Genomic DNA, 21,810 nt, shown 5'->3' with positions numbered 1-21,810 from the left:
AGGAAGTGGGAGAAGTGAAAGAGTGACCATTCTGCAATACAATGGCCAGGCCCTTCGGCCAGGAATAAAAATTTCCCCTGGTCCGAGCCAAAAGGCTCGGCCCTAGAGGCAGGTGTGAAAAAAGTCTGTTAGTGAAGTGACCCTCACTCACAGTGATTGTCTGGCACCGCTGAACTGCCACTTCAGGGGCATATTCACCACAGGCTTTTCATCACAACCCTGACCAACAGCCCAGGCCAGTGTAGCCCCCACCCCAGCCAGGAAGGCCTGAAGTTCTGGAAGTTGAGGAGAGCCCCTACCCAAACGGCTCAACCACGCTACCATCACTCCTACCTAATTACATTTGGGAAATACTAACCGCTCCCCCTGGCGCTACAGGGGAGCAATTGTTCTTTCCAGAAAAACCGAGCGGAGCTAGAACCACAGAAGGCCAGGGACCCAACCCTCTGGCCGGGCCCAATGCAGCACCCATCCTCACCAGGAGCGCCCTTCCTAGACATGTGCATTTCATTTCATTCCGAATTGAAATTCGGACGTATTTTCATTATTCGGACATTTGGATGCATCCGAATTACCGAATTACAATGCTAACGAATTAAAACGGAATTCGAATCAAATTAGAAAAATGACATTTTGCGACCGACTTTGGGGCTATGTATCTCGGGGCCACTTATAGCTAAGAACTCCAAATTCGGTATGCAAACACAGTAGAACTATAACTACAACATCTCAAATTTGGGGTTTCTAGCACCAAGTGACCCTGAGTTACGGGGCCCCAAATTTGGGTCGCAAAATGTCTGCTGCAGAAAAGTGCTTGACATTTTGCAACCCGAATTTGGGGCCCCGTAACTCGGGGTAACTTGGAGCTAGAAACCCCAAATTGTTGTAGTGCTAGTTCTACTGTATTTGCATACCAAATTTGGGGTTCCTAGCTATAAGTGGCCCCGAGATACGTGGCCCCAAAGTCGCAAAATGTCATTCTCTTCTGCAGAAAAGTAATATAAATGAAATAAGATGTGTGTGTTTTTTTGCACTGGTACACTGCAAGTATGAGAAGTTGATGTGACAGATGTATATAAGTAGGTAACTAACCATCTTCCAAAATTTCTAATTCAAATAGAAAAGATTAGAAAAAAATATAATTTAATAGAATAAAATAGAAAGAATATACAACCATCTTCTGAAATTCAAATTTCAAATAGAATAAATTTGAATTTCGAATAGTATGAATTCAAATTTTTTAATTAATTAATTTTAAATTTGGATAGAAACGATTATAATAAAATAGAAAATAGACTAGAAAAATGATAGAACAGAACAGAATAGAATATATTATATTTTATTCTGTTCTGTTCTATTGTTTTTCTAGTCTATTCTTTTATATTCTATTAAAAAATGTTCTATTAAAATTTAAATTATTATATACTAAATTCGAATTTCGGAAGATGGTGGTTTTATAATATATATATATTTCTTTCCGACATTCGAATTTCGTATAGAATGGATTCGAATTTGAATAGAAAAGATTAGAATGGAAATAGAGAATAGACTAGAAAAACAATAGAACAGAATAGAATATAGATACTATCTATTTCTTTTTTAATTTCTTTTTCAGATTACTATTTGTTTCCATAAGATCTCCTGCAGACTATTAGCATCTATTTAAATTTTTTGCAGATCTCCTGCAGACTATTAGTATCTATTTTGTTTTCTTACCAGATCTCCTGCAGACTATTAGCATATATTTTTTAGCAGATCTCCTTTAGACTATTAACAGCCATTTCACTTCTTTTTTTTTGCAGATCTCCTGCAGACTGTTAGAATCAATTTATTTTTTTGGAGATTACTATTTATTTCCATCAGATTTCCTGCAGTATAATAACATATATTTTATTGTTTGCAGATCTCCTGCAGACTATTAGCATCTATATCTAAAGGAAATGGCTGTTCTAATGCAAAAAATAAAAAGAAAAATGAAATAGATGCTAATAGTCTGCAGGAGATCTGCAAAAAATAAATAAATAGATGTTAATATACTGCAGGAGATCTGATGGAAATAAATAGTAATCTGCAAAAAAAGAAAAATGAAATTGATTCTAACAGTCTGCAGGAGATCTGCAAAAAAAAGAAGTGAAATGGCTGTTAATAGTCTACATGAGATCTGCTTAAAAAAAATTGATGCTAATAGTCTGCAGGTGATCTGCAAAAAAAATTAAATAGATGCTAATAGTCTGCAGGAGATCTGGTGAAAAAACAAAATAGATACTAATAGTCTGCAGGAGATCTGCAAAAAAATTAAATAAATGCTTATAGTCTGCAGGAGATCTTATTAAAACAAATGGTAATCTGCAAAAAAATTTTTTAAATGAAATAGATAGTATCTATATTCTATTCTGTTCTATTGTTCTAGTCTATTCTCTATTTCTATTCTAATCTTTTCTATTCAAATTCGAATTCATTCTATACGAAATTCAAATGCCGGAAATATATATATATATAACCATCTTCCGAAATTCGAATTTAGTATATAATGATTTCGATTTTAATAGAAAAGATTTTAATAGAATATAAAAGAATAGACTAGAAAAACAATAGAACAGAACAGAATAAAATATAATATATTCTATTCTGTTCTGTTCTATCGTTTTTCTAGTCTATTTTCTATTTTATTATAATCTTTTCTATCCAAATTTAAAATTAATTCATTTAAAAATTTGAATTCATACTATTCGAAATTCAAATTTATTCTATTCAAATTTGAATTTCAGAAGATGGTTGTATATTCTTTCTATTTTATTCCATTAAATTATATTTTTTTCAATTCTGTTCTAATCTTTTCTATTTGAATTAGAAATTTTGGAAGATGGTTAGTTACTTATACTTACTTATATATATCTGTCACATCAACTTTTCATACTTGCAGTGTACCAGTGCAAAAAAAACACGCACATCTTATTTCATTTATATTTATGGTATCGATGAAGTTGTCAGCATGCATGATTGAAGAAGTCACGGATGTCGAAGGCAAGTGCATATGCTGTATGTCATTGTCCACTTGCCAAAAGTTGTGTATTGTATTTGTCCACTTGCCACGTCACCTGCCACAAGTTGTGTATTATCCACTTTCCACGTCACCTGCCATAAGTTGTGTATTGTCCACTTGCCACGACACCTGCCACGAGTGCTACGTGACCTGCCACGAGTACCACGTGGCCTAACATGAGTGCCACATGGCCTGACATGAGTGCCACATGACCTGACATGAGTGCCACGTGACCGGCCACGAGTGCCACGTGACCTGACACAAGTGCCATGTGACTGGCCACGAATGCCATGTGACCAAGTTGTGGATTGTCCACTTGCCACATCACCTGCCACCAAGCGACCCCAGATATGGGCAATATGAAAGTACTTTTCTGCAGCAGAGAATTGGGGGTTCTAGCACCAAGTGACCCCGAGATACGTTGCCCCAAATTCGGGTCACAAAATGTCAAGCACTTTTCTGCAGCAGAGAATTAAATTTTGCAACCCAAATTTGGGGCCACATATCTCGGGGTCACTTATAGCTAGAAACACCAAATTTGGTATGCAAATACAATAGAACTAGCACTACAACATATCCAAATTTCTAGCACCAAGTGACCCCGAGATACATGGCCCTAAAGTCGGGTCGCAAAATATTTTCGAATCCGGTTGAAATAGTTTCGAATGAGGTTGAAATAATTTAGAATAATGTTGAAATCATTTCGAATTCGGTAGAAATATTTTCGGATTTGGTTGAAATATTTTTGAATGCGAACGATTTTTGGAATTCGGTAGAAAACTAAATGAAATCCGAAAATTAATTTAACGAATTTAACTAATATAATTAATTAATTAACTAATTAAAACGAAACGAAACTAAACACATTTTTTCCTTTTGCACATGTCTAGCCCTTCCTGGCGGCTCAGACGCAACCAGTAGTTGGCACTCAGTAATGCGACAATCAGCTCGACATAATCGCTACTGAAACCACCCTTTCAGGCACAATTACACCATTGGATTTGCCAGCCCTCCCCTATGGGAGCAGCACAGCGCCTCCTCTGGCAACTGATAAGAACAGATACTACACTTGATCTTAGCCAAAAGGCCTCGCTAGTGTATACTAGGCTTAGAGCTCATACAGTAGCTATTTTGTTTTCTCTGGAGACTTTCCCCTTATAACGGTGGTCAAGGAGGATTGCCAACCAGTAATCATCCTTCTCCTTTATGCCACGTATTTTTGGGTCCGTTTGCAGGCTTTGAAGCTTGAGATTGCCCATGTGCCTCAAATTTGCAGAGGCTTGAGAAGCAGACTCCCCGGGGTCACTCAGGATGACCGCATCTGGAACTTCCTCCCCCCAGCCACTTAATACTCCCAAGGGTCCTGGAGTTGGAAAACCATCGCTTACAGATGTCTTGCTCTTCTTTGAAGCCTATGAAAGTGCCAGAATCATCCTCCTCATCCTCCTCCCCTCTCTCCTCCTGTGTGTTCTGTGATGGTGTCTGGATAAAGTGGACCTTGAGAGGAAAGGAAGTCCTCTGCTTCCTCCTGCTGCTCTGCCTCCAGTGCCCTGTCCATAATGCCACCCAGAGTCTGCTCCAGCAGGAACACAAAAGGGATTGTGTCAGTGCATGCACTGTCACGGCTGACCATCCTTGTGGCTTCCCAAAATGGTGAAAATACAGCGCATGCTTCCCTAATGATAAGCCATTGGCGTGGGGAAAAAAAGCTGAGCTGGCCTAAGCCTGTTTTTGTGCTGTACTTGCACAGGTACTTGTTGACGGCCCTCTGCTGCATGTATAGCCGCTGCAGCATTACCAAAGTCGCGTTCCACCTGGTGGGCATGTCACAAATCAGGTGGTTTATGGGCAGGTGGAATTCCCATTGAATTTCAGCCAACTGAGCACTGGCTGTGTATGAAATGGCTACAGACTCTTATGGCCAGCTTTAACACATCTTGCAACCCTGGATACGTATTTAGGAAATGCTGTACCACCAAATTGAGGACATGTGCCTGGCACATATGTCAACTTTCCCTTTCTAAGGGTGGACAGGAGGTTTGAGCCATTATCACACACTACAATTCCTGGCTCCAGCTGGTGTGGTGTGAACCACCTCTGGGCCTTTCCCTGCAGAGCTGCAAGAATCTCTGCTCCGGTGTGGTTCCTGTCCCCTAAACACACCAGCTGAAGCACTGTATGGCACCTTTTAGCCTGACTCATGGAATAGCCCTTTGAACGCTTAGGGGATACCTGATGTTCATAGGACAATTCTGCAGAGGAGGGCATGGAGGTGGCAGAGGAGGAGGAGGTGGTAGAGCTCATAGGTCTGGGATCATCACCACCAGCTGTATGGAGATGTGGGGGCACAACAAGCTGCAGCACCGAGCCCTGTCCTGTATCCTTTCGAGTGGCATGCAACATTACCCAGTGTGCTGTGAATTAAATATATCACCCTGCCCATGTTTGCTGGACCACGTGTCAGCAGTAAGGGGGATTTTACGGATGACTGCCTTTCCCTTCCACGTGATGGTAGAGAGATGGAACAGCCTTACGTGAAAAGTAGTAGCGACTGGGAACCTGCCATTGTGCAAATTCACGGAAGGGGGCAGAATCCACCAGGCTGAAAGGCAGAAGTTGGAGAGCCAATAGTTTTGACAAGCTTGCATTTAGACGCTGGGCATGTGGGTGGCAGGAAGTGTATTATTATTATTTTTTGCTGCAGCAGATGGGGCTGAGAAATTTGCCAGCTACAGTCTACAGCTGGTGGTGTGCTGCTAGGACCTTGAACACCTGTGCTATACCATCATCCCTGTCAGTGGAGGCTGCTGAGAGATAATGACTCGTTATAGCAGGGGCAGACTGAAGTGGTTAAGAGGAGGAGGGACAGATTTGTGCCCCTTTTGTGTGGCTTTTAGGTGCTTTTGCCAACGGGCTGAGTGGATGGACTTTAAATATGTGGTACCCAAGTGGCTGGTGTTTATGCTACATTTGATGTGCCTGAGACACAGTTTGCAGATAGCAACAGTGCGATCTGCTGCCAATGTGCTGAAAAAGGCATAGACAGCTGAGCTTTGAGGAGTAGGCCGGGACATAACAGCTGCAGAATGTGATGGAATAGGGTGGCTGCTCTCTACTCTATCTTGATGTTGGCCTCCTTGGGGTTGTGCTGCCTCACCTTCAGTTTCCTCCTCTGCTCTATCTGGTACCCAAGTCACATCAGTGACCTCATCATCATCATCTCCATCTCCTCCATCTTCATTATCATCATTACCACTGGAGACAACTTGGCAATACACTGCGGTTGGGGGAACATGAATGCCAATTTGTCTACCAATGTTCTCCCCTCACTCTAGGCTCATGTTGCTGTCATCCTCAAGCTCAGAAACAACATCTGAATCCAGTAATGGTTGGGCATCATGAAAGAGCAAGTGGCTGACGCTGTGGTCAAATAACTCAGCTGACTCCTCCATGGCTGATGTTGGGGCTATGTTAGGAATAGATGTGGACAAGGAGGCAGGTTTATCGACTCTGGTAACCACAGGGGACTGCCCACTTGTCTCTGCTTGCATGACAGAGGATGAGGAGGATGAGGAAGGTTTAGTAAGCCCAGTTCACCACCTCCTCTGCATGCTGTGGCTGGATAGCACGGGCAAACTCACTAAACAGAGGAAATGATGCCCTGTCTGAGGACTGACCATCACATCCACCTTTGCCTTGGACACATTTGTTGCTGGCTTATAAGCAAATGTAAAGAAGAAGTGGAAATCTGTACGTAGATGCACTTTAATCAATGTAAAGTGTTGTTTGGTGCACTTTAATTTGTGTACTCACACTACACAGACACACTCCACGGATACACTATAATATACTGCAATATAATGCTTAAACTGGTAGTAATGCACAAAAAAACTATATGGCGTTAAACTGGCACTAACGCACACAAAACTATATGGAGTTAAACTGGCAGTAACGCACAAAAAAATATGGTGTTAAAATGACAGTAGTGCACAAAACTAGCAGAATTGTCCGTAGCTGACAGGGAGGCATTGGATAAACCTTTAACTTTAAGCCCCATACACACTATCAGATTGTCTGCTGTTTTTTTCCTTCAGGTTTACCAAAACCATGTAGTACAAGGGCCTGCCTGATTGCATACACATTGAAACCCCTAAGGTTTGACCTCATATTATATGGTTTTGATAAATCTGATGGAAAAAATCAGCAGACAATCTGATAGTGTGTATGGGGCTTTAGAGAAACTTATGGTCGCTGCCACCAGTATACCTAATAATAAAGCTCCAGGTGCTGACGGGTTACCAGGGGAGGTCTATAAAATGTATGGAGCCAAATTACTGCCTGAGTTATTAGAGGTATTCAATGCAGCATTGGAGTGTGGCCATATTCCTCCATGATGCGATTATCACAGTCCTATTAAAACTGGGTAAGGTCCCTAATAATCCAGAATCATATCATCCAATATCATTACTCACATTAGATGTGAAAATATTGGCAAACGGTTTAGCTAATAGACCTGGAGAATGTAATTTCTAAGATTGTGCACTGAGTTCCAAACAGATCTACTGCAATAAACATTAGATGATTATTGCTTAACTTGCAGGTTCCATCTGATAATCTGGGTAGCAGAGCTATATTGTCGCTTGATGTGGATAATGAGAGAACTCTGGACGGCCGCACTCCAAAGCTAGAAAGGTGTCTTTATTCAAAAATTATCAGGAATACAGCAAGTAACATCACAGCAAAAGGTGCTAACAGTTGACGCCTTTTCGCACTAAGACTAGTGCTTACTCATAACTGGCTAACATGATAGCAGGCAACAAATAAATAAACTATTGCAATGTGACAGTGGGCGGGACCAAGCAATGAGTCAATCAAACAATAAAGACATCACCTGGTGCCTGTCCACCTAGTCCCCCTGATTTCAATACAAAACAGTAAAGGCTCTCAGTGTGAGTCCAATGTGAATGACAGTGCATTGCAAACCCAAAACCCTGGTCACATCCCAAAAGGGATGGAACAAGGAACATACATATATAATGTCGGTGTAAAAAAACAAAAAAACTATGAATTAATGAAAGAGTGCAGAATGAAAGGTAAAGTATCGAGTGGTCTACAAAACCCAAATGGTAATGTGTGAATATATAAACGTCAATAAAAATATGTGAACGTGATCATAATTGATACTGAGTGAAAATATGCAATGTAATTGTAAAAAAGTGAAAAAATGCATACATAAATGCATAAATAGATAAAACAAAAATAGGATGGGCACAGTTCAACATGTGTCAAACTAAATCCAATAAATATGTGCAAGATACAAATGCATCAATACGCATGCGGCGTCGCATGCAAAAGCATCTGAACGCATCTAGACGCCTGCCATAGCCCATATATGTGTATAATGATGCATAATGTGTGAACCACCAATGAGTGCGCTGCAATGTAGCTATATATAACCACGTAATGGACTTATATAAATGACAATGCTAAAATCACACATGAACCAGTCATGAAAGTGGGGCATCCGATAATGATCTGGTAAATGCCATACACATAACAACCTCTCCGCACACATCTAAAGGGTTAAGTGAAGAATCTAAAGTAGCAGAGAGTGCTAATTCGATCAAACTAACTGGCACAGGGACAAAATATATCAAGCACTAACCCAGTCTCGCTCCGACTAGCCTCAGTCGGAGCAATGTAACATTACAATAATATACTATGTGTCAAAAAAGGAGAAACCGGACATAGCAATGATCAACATCGCCGAGGCTCAATGGATCTTAATTAAATGTGAAGACTGGGGAACTAAAGCCGCCCCAGCCATGCCTCGTGCACAATCACAGGCAACAAACTAACCTATCCGTCAATTCAACAAATAAAACAAGATTGCATAAAACCTCTCTGGAATATACCCTAAAAATAAATAAATTAATCATAAAAAACTTAGTAGACATACCATATTAAACCCAAGCAGGACAATGCCAAGGCCATAAGTTGTATCAAACAAGGCAGCAACGATAAGGATATGGTCTCAACATGTATGGGACACACAAACATATAACATCAGAAAAACTTAACAATAAACATCGCTAGTGTGTAATGCTCGTAGGGACATCTTCACACACATACGATCAAACTGCTATCATTGTAAAATTACTTAATAATAAGTTAAATGGCGTAGAACACCTACAACAAACAAAATCCATATCATTAGATAACGATTAATATGCAAAGACGACACATCGATCCTAGTTCGATAAAGCCTCTAAAAACTGTATAATAAAACTGCCTCAAGATGATTCAGCATGAAGATTGTATGTTTGAAAACTTAGTACATAAAGAGGAGTGGATATTATGCTAAACGATTTCCTGCACATATATATATATATATATATATATATATATCGCTTGATGTGGCAAAAGCTTTTGATAGTATAGAGTGGAATTTTTTGTGCCATTGCCTACAGAAATTTGGATTTGGATCTCAGTTTATATGCTGGATACAGCTTCTATATGCTGCAACTGTGGCATGGGTTCAGGCGAACGGACATACATTGGCCCCCTTTTTTTACAACGAGAAACAAGACAGGGATGTCCAATGGACAGGGATGTCCATTATCACCCCTCCTTTTTGATCTGGCCCTTGAACCTTTGGCTGCTGCTATTTGTCAGTTGTCAAACATAATTGGGTTTCACAGATCTCTAGGAGAGAATAAGATTGCTCTATATGCCGATGATGTGCGTCTATTTTTGGGAGATACCTCACACTCGCTAGTAGCAGCAATGTTCCTAATTACTACATATGGTTCTTTTTCAGGTTTCACAATAAATTGGGACAAGTCGGTTCTTTTACCGATCAATCCCCTCCTAGTAAATTTCCCAAGCTCCGCGTCTAAAATAGCTATAGTCTCTACATTTAAGTATCTAGGCATCCAAGTTACATCATACATGTCTGAGTACATAGAAAGAAATTTAGATCCATTGCTTAAACACCTTCAACAGACAAGGAAAATATGGAGTAAGCTGCTTTTAACGCTAGTTGGTAGAGCCAACTTGATAAAAATGGTTTGGATGCCACAATTGTTGTATTTATTACATACTGTAATTGTCCTGTATGGTTGCCACAGAAAATTTTCTGACAGGAGGACACCCTTTTTAGAGATCTTATCTGGAGGTTTAAACAACCCTGGATTAGATTGGGAGTTTTGCAGTTGCCCAAGGACGGAGCTCGTCTAACTGTCCCTAATGCTAGATTATACTACTTGACATCACAACTCCAACATTTACAGTATCTCACAAAAGTGGGTACACCACTCACATTTTTTGTAAATGTTTTATTATACCTTTTCATGTGACAACACTGAGGAAATTACACTTTCCTACAATGTAAAGTACCGAGTGTACAGCTTGTATTACAGTGTAAATGTGCTGTCTCCTCAAAATAACTCAACACATAGCCATTAATGGTTAAACCGCTGGCAACAAAAGTGAGTACACCCCTAAATGAAAATGATCAAATTAGGCTCAATTAGCCATTTTCCCACCCCAGTGTCATGTGCAGCACGGTGGCCAAGACCATACAGCGGTTTAACAGGACAGATTCCACTCAGAACAGACCTTGCTATGATCGACCAAAAAAGTTGTCCGCATGTGCTCAGTGTCATATCCAGAGGTTGTCTTTGGTAAATAGACATTTGAGTGACTGTCAGCATTTCTGCAGAGATTGAACGGGTGGGGAGTCAGCCTGTTAGTCCTCAGATCATAAATTACATACTTGGGGTGAAGCAGCTACACCAAACTGTCCAAGATGTCCTACCAAAATGGGTACACGTAGACATATGTTGTGGCGTTTCCCTAAATTACATCGATATTGAGAGCAGATATTTGATACTTTAAATACTCTATGCTCTACACATGCTCATTCTGATCCAAAAATAGCTCTGCTTGGGATTATGTCGGAAGATATTCTCCCACCTGGATTGCCTGTGATGTGGCTGCGGTCTATGAATATAGCCTGAAAACATATATTGCAGAAATGGATCTCAAACTCTCCACCAACAATTACTCAATAGTTTGAAGCAATTAACTGCAACTTAAGAAGAGAAGAATTGACATATAAATATAGGAAATGCCCCAACAAAAATTTGAAGATTTGGTCACGATGGTTAGACTCCAATCTGTCTGTGTAAACATGACGAGTCTACGGATGAGTTGACCAAAAGTTAGCAGAGGGATAGATCGCAGGTATGCAATAGAAATACATATAAACCATTAAGAAGTAGTCAGTTAAAATGTGTTTAACCCTTTATTTTTGACATTTGTTGCTTGCAAGTTAAAATCTGTATTTTTTGCAAGAAAATTATTTAGAACCCCTAGACATTTTATATATATATATATATATATATATATATATATATATATATATATATTTAGCAGAGAATCTAGAGAATAAAATGGCAAATGTTGCAGTGTGTGTTTATGTCACACTGTATTTGCGCAGCTGTCTTTCAAATGCAATTTTTAGGAAAAATACACTTTTATGAATTAAAAGAAAACTAAACAGTAAAGTTAGCCCAATTTTGTATAATGTGAAAGATGATATTATGCAGAGTAAATAGATACCCAACATGTCATGCTTTGAAATTGCACACTTGTGGAATGGCGGCAAACTACGGTACCTAAAAATCTCCATAGGCAGCGCTTTAAAAAAAATAACGGTTACCAGGTTAGAGTTACAGGGGAGGTCTAGTGCGAGAATTATTGCTCTTGCTCTGACAATCGTAATGATACCTTGCATGTGTGATTTGAACACCATTTCCATGTGGGCTCGACTTACGTGTGCGTTTTCTTTGCTGCTCGAGATGCAAGGTCTTAACAATTCATGTATAATCTGGAATTGGCATAGTCTATTAGGATTTTTATTTTATTTTTCTGTTAGTGTAAATGTAATTTTAGTTGTTTAGTGGGTATGTATTGTGTGTACTAGTTGTGTTGTAAAAATAAAAAAAAATTCTCAATAAAAAAAGTATTTGAGTAAAAAAAAAAAAAAAAAGAACTCTAAGCAAAACTTTTTTTTTTAGAACACAGGAGGGCTATAACCCGTGTTGTATTTTGTTTTTCGCCATCTGTGTCCATTGCAGAGATTTCCCTTAACTTCCTGTCCCATAGCAAAAAAAGAAGTGAGAGGAAATCCCTGAAAATGAAGGGAATTCCAATTGGAAGATTTCCCCTCTTTTACTTTTCTGGGGACAGGTCAAACAGAGAGGGTGAATCTCCCAAATGGGGACACAGACTGCAATTAAAACCTGACAGGTGTTCTAATCCCTCTACACTCTATCCAAAACTAAAAAAAACATTTTGCCTTTAGTTATACTTTAACCACTTGCTTACTGGGCACTTAAACCCCCCTCAGTCCCAGACCAATTTTCAGCTTTCAGCGCTGATGCACTTTGAGTGACAATTGCGCGGGCATACAACACTGTACCCAAATGAAATTTTTATCATTTTTTTCCCACAAATAGAGCTTTCTTTTGGTGGTATTTAGTTACAGCTCGGAGTTTTATTTTTTGCTAAACAAACAAAAAAAGATGCAAAAAAAAAAAAAAAAAAATCATGTTTTAATAGTTTGTTATAAAATTTTGCAAACGGGTCATTTTTCTCCTTCATTGAAGTGCGCTGATTAGGCGGCACTGATAGGCTGCATTGGTGGGCACTGATGGGCTGCATTGGTGGGCACTGATGGGCTGCATTGGTGGGCACTGATAGGCTGCACTGGTGGGCACTGATAGGCATAGTTAAGGCGGCACTAATAGGCACAGATAAGGCGGCACCGATGGGCACAGATAAGGCGGCACTGATGGGCAAAGATGGGCACAGATAAGATGGCACGGATGGGTGGCACGGATAAGTGGCACGGATGGGTGGCACGGATGGGCACTGATAGGTACCACAGATAGATGGGACTGATGGGCACTGATAGGTGGCACTGATAGGTGGCTCTGATAGGTGGCACTGCTGGGCACTGATGGGCGGCACTGCTGGGCACTGATGGGCGGCACTGCTGGGCACTGATGGGCGGCACTGGGGTGCAGCACCTGAGGCAGATTTTGGGTGGCACTGTGGGTGGCACTGCTGGGTGGCACTGTGGGTGGCACTGTGGGCACTGCTGGGTGGCACTGTGGGCACTGCTGGGTGGCACTGTGGGCACTATGGGCACTGCTGGGTGGCACTGACAGGGGGGCACTTACTTTATTCAGGATGGCACTGCGGGTGGCAGGTGGGCACTGGCAGGGGGCAGGTGTCCTTTTATATTGCTGGCCGTGATCGGGACTGATGTCCCGAACACGGCCGCCGGCGATCGGCTTTTTTTTTTTCTCCTCGCGCTGTCAGCGCGAGGAGGAATACTAGCCGATTACCGGCTCCGTTTTATCACATGATCAGCTGTCATTGGCTGACAGCTGATCACGTGATAAGGGGTCGGGATCGACCCCTTACACGGATCGGTGATCAGGCGAGTCTCACGGACTCGCCGATCACAGAGCGCGCCGCGCGCGCCCCTCAGGGGGCGCGCAGGCCGCTCGTAACCAGGACTACGTCAATAGACGTAGTCCCGGAAATGTGGGTCCGCGCTATTGCCGTCATTTTGCAATAGCGCGGATCCCAAGTGGTTAAGGATTAGTGAGCTACAATATGCTACATTTTTGTTTTTGGGTTTAATACTGCTTCAAAGCATTTCTAAACCCAAAAAACAACATTTCATACAGTATATTGCAGCTTACCCATCCTCAGATGTGGTAGCTATTTTAGTTTTCTGTTTGTAGGCTTTTTTCCTTTATTTTCACCTGGAAATCTGGCCAGGAACAACCTCCCTGTCTTATGGCCCCGTACACATGATCGGACTTTCCGACAACAAAACCGTGACATTTTGTTTGAAGGATGTTGGCTAAAACTTGTCTTGCATACACACGGTCACACAAATGTTGGCCAACAATTATGAACGTGGGGACGGGGTGACGTACAAGATGTACGACGAGCTGCGAAAAAGTCAGACAACAGAAATTTGTAGGCAGAAAATTTGAGAACCTGCTAGATAACATTTGTTGGCGGAAAGTCTGACAACAAATGTTCAGTGGAGCATACACACAGTTGGACTTTCCACCAACAAGTTCACATCCTACATTTGTTGTCAGAAAATCCGATTGTGTGTACGGGGCATTACAGTGTCTCCACTCTGAATGGAGGACACATTTGGACAGCAGCATTGTCAATCTGGAGGGATGGTAGTGTTGCTAGTCTCCTTATCGAAAATGAAGAAGTTACTAAAGTTATGAAAATTCTCATACAACAGAATAAAAATTTGACCAAAACTGTACTGATTAAATAAAAATTGTACGATCTGGTATCATACGAGAAATATTTTTGTGCTTGTCCAAACAAATAATTTTGCATGACCTGTCCCGATCGGCTCTCGAAAAGCTGTGTACTAATGATCAGATTATCGTACGATTGCTCAAAAAGCATTGTTTTTCGTACAATTTTTGGATCGTCTGTATGGGCCTTTAGATTCACTAACAGATTTAGTGGAGTGGAGTTCGTCTTTAATTTGGCAGTCAAATCTAGTGAATTGACTGCCAAATTAAAGACGAACTCCAGCTAATACTTTTTAAACAATTACACAAAAATGTTTTTTCTCCTTTCGGGATAAAGATTTTACAAAAATGAATAAACGCTGACCTGCAGTCCTGACGGTTGTAAATGTTTGTGTCAGGTCACCTTAAGGCGGGGTGACAGGTGCACACCGTAGGGATCTGGAGCCTATGGCTGACTGCTGCAGACGGGGGACAGATCCCACTGGGGTTAGAGCGTAAGATTCCCTGGGGCGCGCGGAGTCTAAGAGCCAGCAGGTGTTCACCAGCGCCTCTGGTGGTGAGGATGGACTTGGCTGCAACTGGGTCCAGGTCGTGACCCCCAGGGTCCCCCAGCTCACACCCAGTAGGTAACAGGAGGATAGGGATGGTGAGGGACAAAGCCAAGGTCGGGGCCACAAGCAGACAAGAATAGTGGGGTACACGCCAAAAGGTCAGGATCACAGGTAAACAGGGATAGTCGAGACACGCCAAAGTCGGTAACGGAAAACAGTAGCAGAGCACACGGCAGGAAACAGGAAGCTCACACACAAAGGAATACACAATGGTTGATCAGCACTGATGGCCTGCAGTGCACAGGTTAATATAGGGCTCCCTGATAGGGCCTGGGGTGGAGCCATGCTTAGAGGAGAGGTTATAAAAACCACCAGGTGGAAGTGGCTAGCCTCTTAGTCTGAAGACATGAGGGGAGGTAAGCAAACACAGGAAGATCACTGCATAACCATGACAGTTTGTCTCATACCTCTAACTGCTATTTTTACTGGGCAGCTTGGTCTGATAAAAGAAGTTGGAAAACAACAAACTTACTGGCTGGATTAAAAATAAAGGAGAAACGACAAAAAAAAAAAAAAAAAAAGAATGCAGCCACCACATCTAAGGCCGCGTACACACGGGCGGACTGTTCGCCCAACTTTGTTTGTCAAACAGTTTCGGCAAACAGTCCGCTCAAAATTAGCATGGACGGACATGGCCACACACGACACTTTTTGAGCGGACTGTTTCAGCGAACTGTTTGCCAAACAGTTCGCTCAACTTTTGAAATGAACGGACTCGCCCACGTAAGGCGGAGGCAAATCCGCCCATTTCGAGCGCGTGTACAGGTAGGCGGGGCCCGCGAAGGAGACGTCGCGGGCTCCGCCGCCTGGAATGGACTTAAAGGGGAACCCCAACGCCGAAAAAACGCCGGCGTGGGGGTTCCCCCAAAGTCCACAACAGACCCTTGTCCGAGCACGCTACCCGGCCGGCCAGGAAAGGGGGGCGAGCGAGCGCGCCCCCCCTCCTGAGCCGTACCAGGCCGCGTGCCCTCAACATGGGGGGGTGCCCCCCCACCCCAAAGCACCTTGTCCCCATGTTGATGAGGACAAGGGCCTCTTCCCGACAACCCTGGCCGTTGGTTGTCGGGGTCTGCGGGCGGGGGGCTTATCGGAATCCGGGAGCCCCCTTTAAGAAGGGGGCCCCCGGATACCGGCCCCCCACCCTATGTGAATGAGTATGGGGTACAATGTACCCCTACCCCTACCCATTCACCTGTGAAATAAAGTACAAAAAAAAACACAACACAGAGAAAAAATATTTTATTGCACAGCTCCGGGGGTCTTCCGTGTCACATGGTATATGTCACATGGGTTGGTCACATGGGTTGATGTCACATGGGGACTATGACATCGTAAGGGGGCGGGGTCACCATGTGACCTACCCATGTGACATATACCATGTGACACCGCCCCATTGTCACTATATAAGTGGCCGCTCAGCGCGGCTCTGGCATTCCGGCCGGAGAGAGCGACGTGTCAACATCTCCTGGGGAAGAAGAAGAAGAAGAAGAACGGAAGGCGGCGACGGCGACAGCGACAGCGGCGACAGAAGACCGGGCCACCGCCTGTAAAAGAGCTACAAGAAGGCGCGGTGGCCCGGCAGAAGAACCGAAGGCGGCGACAGAAGAACGGAAGGCAGCGGCGACAGAAGACCGGGCCACCGCCTGCAAAAGAGCTACAAGAAGGCGCGGTGGCCCGGCAGAAGAACCGAAGAGGGGGACAAGACCCCCGAAGTCGGGAGAAGAGGCCGGCGGCGGGGAGGAAGAAAGCCGGGCTCCTCCGCTAGTAAAAGAGCTACACGAAGATAGCGGAGGAGTCCGGCGAGAAGACCCCCGAAGACGGAAGACCCCCGGAGCTGTGCAATAAAATATTTTTTCTCTGTGTTGTGTTTTTTTTTGTACTTTATTTCACAGGTGAATGGGTAGGGGTACATTGTACCCCATACTCATTCACATAGGGTGGGGGGCCGGTATCCGGGGGCCCCCTTCTTAAAGGGGGCTCCCGGATTCCGATAAGCCCCCCGCCCGCAGACCCCGACAACCAACGGCCAGGGTTGTCGGGAAGAGGCCCTTGTCCTCATCAACATGGTAGCGTGCTCGGACAAGGGTCTGTTGTGGACTTTGGGGGAACCCCCACGCCGATTTTTTTCGGCGTTGGGGTTCCCCTTTAAGCCCATTCCAGGCGGCGGAGCCCGCGACTTCTCCGTCGCGGGCCCCGCCTACCTTCACACGCGCTTGAAATGAGCGGACTTTCCTCCGAGCGGGAACAGTTTGCTCATTTCGAAAGTAGCCTACACACGGGCGGACTGTTCGCTCAAACACAGTTTCAGCGGACAGTTTTTCGGAATTTCCGAAAGACTTTGTCCGTCAAACTGTCCGCTGAAACTGTCCGCTGAAAGCCCACACACGAGCGGACTGTCCGCCCAAACACTGTTCAGCGGACAAGGTTGGGCGAACAGTCCGCCCGTGTGTACGCGGCCTAAGAATTGGTAAGCTGATATATAATACATTTTTGGTTACAATATAGAAAACAAATTCAACTTTAAACTGGGTTTTATACATAAAAAATTTCTTACATTTTTTTATAGATCAGAATGAAATCTACACTAAAAAATTAAGAATGGCCAGCCAAAAAGACTACAAAAGGACTTTTAGGTCATTGCTTAGGTTATCCTTATGCCCTGTACACATGACCGGAAGTTTCAGAAAAGGTCAGACGGAATCATTCTGTGGGCATCATCTGACTTTTTCTTTCTAAAATTCTGAGGGACTTAGAAATAGAACATGTTTCAAATCTTTCTGCCGGAACCAGTTCCTATCGAGAAAACCGCTCAGCTGTATGCTGTTCTGACGGACCAAAAACTACACAAGGGCAGCTATTGGCTACTGGCTATTGAACTTTTTCTAGTCCCGTCGTACAACATCGCGTTCTAAACGATCGGACTTTGGTGTGATCGTGGGTAGGTAAGTCAGTTTTCGGCGGAACTCCGTTGGAACTCCGAAGATATCAAAATTTCCGTCTATCCTTTGAGACCTTTGTTCCTGATTACACCAGAATTGGAATTCTCTGGCTTGGCTTCATGATGGAAAATTGGAGACTAAGCAGATTAAGCAGATCCACTCATTCTAATGGGGATATCTCACAAATTAATTCCCCAAGAGATGTAAAAACCTGCGGGCAATGCAACTCTCCATTGTCTAGCAAAGAACCTAAATATTTTTTGATGGGCATAGCCTTTCAATAGTAAATACAGCATACACTATTTCTTTTTAGTTTTAGATGCATATGAAAGGATTAGAACCTGTATCATGTTATCACTGTCTTTATCCCCAATGAGGAGGTCCTCACTCTCTATTTATCTTGGTGACCATGGTCACCAAGAAAGACAGGTATAGAAAATCCAATGTTTCAGGCTGCATTTACACCTAAGCGTATTTAATAAATGCATGTTTCACTTGAGGTGCCATTCATTGTTAATGGTACCCCATATGCGGCAAGCAAATGTGTGTTTTTGCATGCATCAAAATGCACGGTTACAAAATGCCTGAAGCTCAATAGGGAACATAAGCTACTCTTGTGCTTTTGTCGTGTGTACGGTAGCCCATTGCAATGAACAGTCTGCCCTATGTGTGCAAAAAAACACGTAAGAAACACTTGGCTCATAAAAGGCTAGATTTGAACCTATCTTTGGAGTTGACATCAGAACAGGAGGCGAGGGGAAATCTTGCAATGGGAACACTTGCTCCAGTGACAACTGTCTAAGGCTGGCTATATATTATATGATTCTCTTGTGCAATTTTCCTTTAGATTTACCAAAAACCATATACGGTAATATGAGGTCAAACCTAAACACTTTCAATTTGTATGCAGTCAGGCAGGCCCTTGCACTACATAGTTGAAGGTAAATCTAAATGAAATTGAACAACAAAAATTGTTTTGCCAGCCTAAGCCCTTGTACACACGGTCAGACATTCTGACAACCAAATCCGTCGATTTTATCCGACGGATTTTGTCCGAAACTGTTGCATACACACGGTCGGACAAAGTTGTTGGAAAATCTGATCGTTCAGAACGTGATGACGTTATTTCGTTACGACGGGACTACGTTCAGGCTAGTAGCCAATAGCTTTGATGTAGGAATTTGATCTGAGCATGCGTGGCACTTTGTCCGATCGGAATTCTCTACACATGATCGGAGTATGTCTGATCAGAGCATTTTGTCTGAAAATTTTACGGGCAAGTTGGAAAACTTGTTCCATCGGATACTCCGACGGAAACAGTCCGATGGAGACCACACAGAGTCGCAATATCCGACAAAACGGTCCTATCGGACACATTCCGTCGGAATCTCCGACCATGTGTACAAGGGCTAAGAGTGCCATTGTCCTCACTTTCTAGAGATTTCCTTTTACTACCTGTTGTGTCTTTGGGACAGGAGGTGATGGGAAAGCTTACCAACTCGATACAAATAGCAAAAGAAAAAAAGAAAAGAAGAAATTAATACATTGACAGATGATTTATTCCTTTCCTTACTCTCTTAGAATTAAAAACAAATTTGGGCTCTGCATACACTTTAAGATAGACGTAATTGAAAAATAGTCATGTTAGCAATCTGATCGCTAGTAACCATCTGCCAGCAACAGAAATACTAGAGAGAGCGCTGAAGTGATTCTATGGTGTTGACCTCTCACTAGAAATGTTGCAGAATCTCACTTGCGAATGAGGGAGCGGCAAAGGAGCAACACAATGCATCTTCAGTCACCCTACAGAACAAAGTCATAGAAGCAGGTGGGTGGAAATTATTTTTAGAAACCATGGTACTGGGGAGTCAGCGTCAGGATCACTAGAGTGACACGAGTAACTTGAGAGAAAAACCTCCAAAACAATACAAATAATATAAATGTAAAGAGACTTACAGAGACAAATGTCCACCAAGAAGATAATATAGACAAGCAGTTCCCTTAGTGTGGTTTTCACAAACAGCTCCCGGTTTTCTGCAGTATCTTCAGTCAAAGTTGTTCCCCAAAGTCCTATGAAAACAAGACAACAAATTAACTATTTCTTATAATTTATTACCTGATTGGGAGAGAAAAGAAACAGCCAACTAAATAATCCTAATGCCCCATACACACAATCGGACTTTCCGACAACAAAACCGTGGATTTTTTTCTGAAGGTTGTTGGCTCAAATTTGTTTTGCGTACACATGGTCACACAAATGTAGGTCAACAATTCCGAACGTGAGAACACGGTGATGTACAACACGTATGACGAGCAAATAAACAGGAAGTTCAATAGTCATGTGATATCTCCATTACGAATGCTAGTTTTACAAGACCGAGCGCTTCTGGCTCGTACTTGATTCCGAGCATGCGTTAACTTTTGTGCGCGGACTTGTGTACACACGATTGGACTTTCCAACAACAAAATTTTGTTGGCGGAAAATTTGAGAACCTGCTATCAAACATTTGTGGGCGGAAAATCCAACAGCAAATGTCCGATGGAGCATACACACGGTCGGACTTTCCGAAACAAGCTCACATCGAACATTTTCCATTGGAAAATCTGACCTTCCATACGCAGCATTAGAATAATTATTATTCTCTAAAAATATTCCTTACACATCCACTACTTAATTGTCTGTAACCTATTTTTCATGAAATCCTTTTTTTTTAAAGAATAACGTTTTTTATCTTTTGTGGCTCAGTAGTACAACAATACAATTAACCAATTGTCTGTTACAAAGAACAGGTGAGTAACAAACATCCATGTATATAATATTACAGATGAACTATAATCCCCAGAAGGCACACTTGTGAATGTGTTAAGACTAGTGCGGGTGTCAAGCCCAGATTACCACCTGACAATCTCTATTACGAAGTAAAATATGAGTGGGTTATGAGTAAATAGTGCAAAGTACTGAGCTGACCACCAGGACGGCACCAGGGCCTGATCACAGCCCATACTGTCTCTTGCACATGGATAACAAGTATAAAATAACGTTAGGAAGCCACTTATAACAGGGAGAAGGCCAGGAAAGGAGAGGGGTAGAAAATAAAAATTGGGAAAAGGTGGACCCCCTGACAGAGATGTTGAGGCTGATTGGAATGTTGAATAGAAGGTCTGGTTACTGTTAGAGAAGGGGTAGGAGTTTAGCAGGGTCTAAAAACTCAATCCAGTTTTACCACAGTTCCAGGAACTTTGGGCAGCTCACATGAAGGCAGGCTATTAGCTCCTCCATCCTCAAAGTATTCTTAACTTCTGCCACCCAGGCAAAAGTAGGGGGGGAGCAGGTGGGCACACACCCGGGTGACGCATCTAGAGGGGTGCCGTCAGGGGTTCCGCCCCCATTCGCACTGGGAAGCACTGCTCTAAGGGTGTCACTGCTGCCTGATCAAGTGTAATGGACAGGCAGCGCCCACTACATAGTTTTCCAAAAACCAGAGAACCAAATATGAGGGAGATTGCACAGGCACACTAGCGATTAATCACTTTGCTCCTCCCACCCACCAGTGCTATAGAAAGGCATTCCAGAGTGATGCTTCAGCATGGGAGAGCCTTCCTGGAAATGAAAGGCATTTATTAGGATAAGGAGAGGGATTTGTTTGCAGAAGTCCCTGAACTAAGAAGTTGGGGTTGGTATGGCAAAGGTTTGGGGGGCCTTGAGGGATGCAGATAACGCTTGCAGAGGAGGCCCTCGACTGAGGGGGGGAAGGGATGTGGAGGAGGCCCTGGGGTGGAGGGATGCAGAGGAGGCCCTGGACTGAGGGGTGCAGTGAAGGCCTAAGCTGAGGGGGGGGTGTGGA

General features: G+C 42.9%; 1 protein-coding gene across 1 annotated transcript in view; it reads right to left on the bottom strand.

Annotated features, from left to right (window-relative positions):
* Nucleotides 1–21,810, bottom strand: part of PKD2L1 (polycystin 2 like 1, transient receptor potential cation channel) — a 105,318-nt gene that overhangs the window by 58,207 nt on the left and 25,301 nt on the right. Inside the window, exon 2 of the mRNA XM_077454266.1 lies at nt 19,922–20,035. Within this exon, the coding sequence (XP_077310392.1) occupies nt 19,922–20,035 (114 nt within the window). The remainder of the gene's footprint in view (nt 1–19,921; nt 20,036–21,810) is intronic.

This window comes from Lithobates pipiens, unplaced genomic scaffold, assembly GCF_037356315.1.
Source record: "Lithobates pipiens isolate NorthernLeopardFrog02 unplaced genomic scaffold, aLitPip1_a1.2 Scaffold_25, whole genome shotgun sequence".
Lineage (NCBI taxonomy): Eukaryota > Metazoa > Chordata > Amphibia > Anura > Ranidae > Lithobates > Lithobates pipiens.
This window is presented reverse-complemented; position numbering and strand designations above follow the sequence as displayed.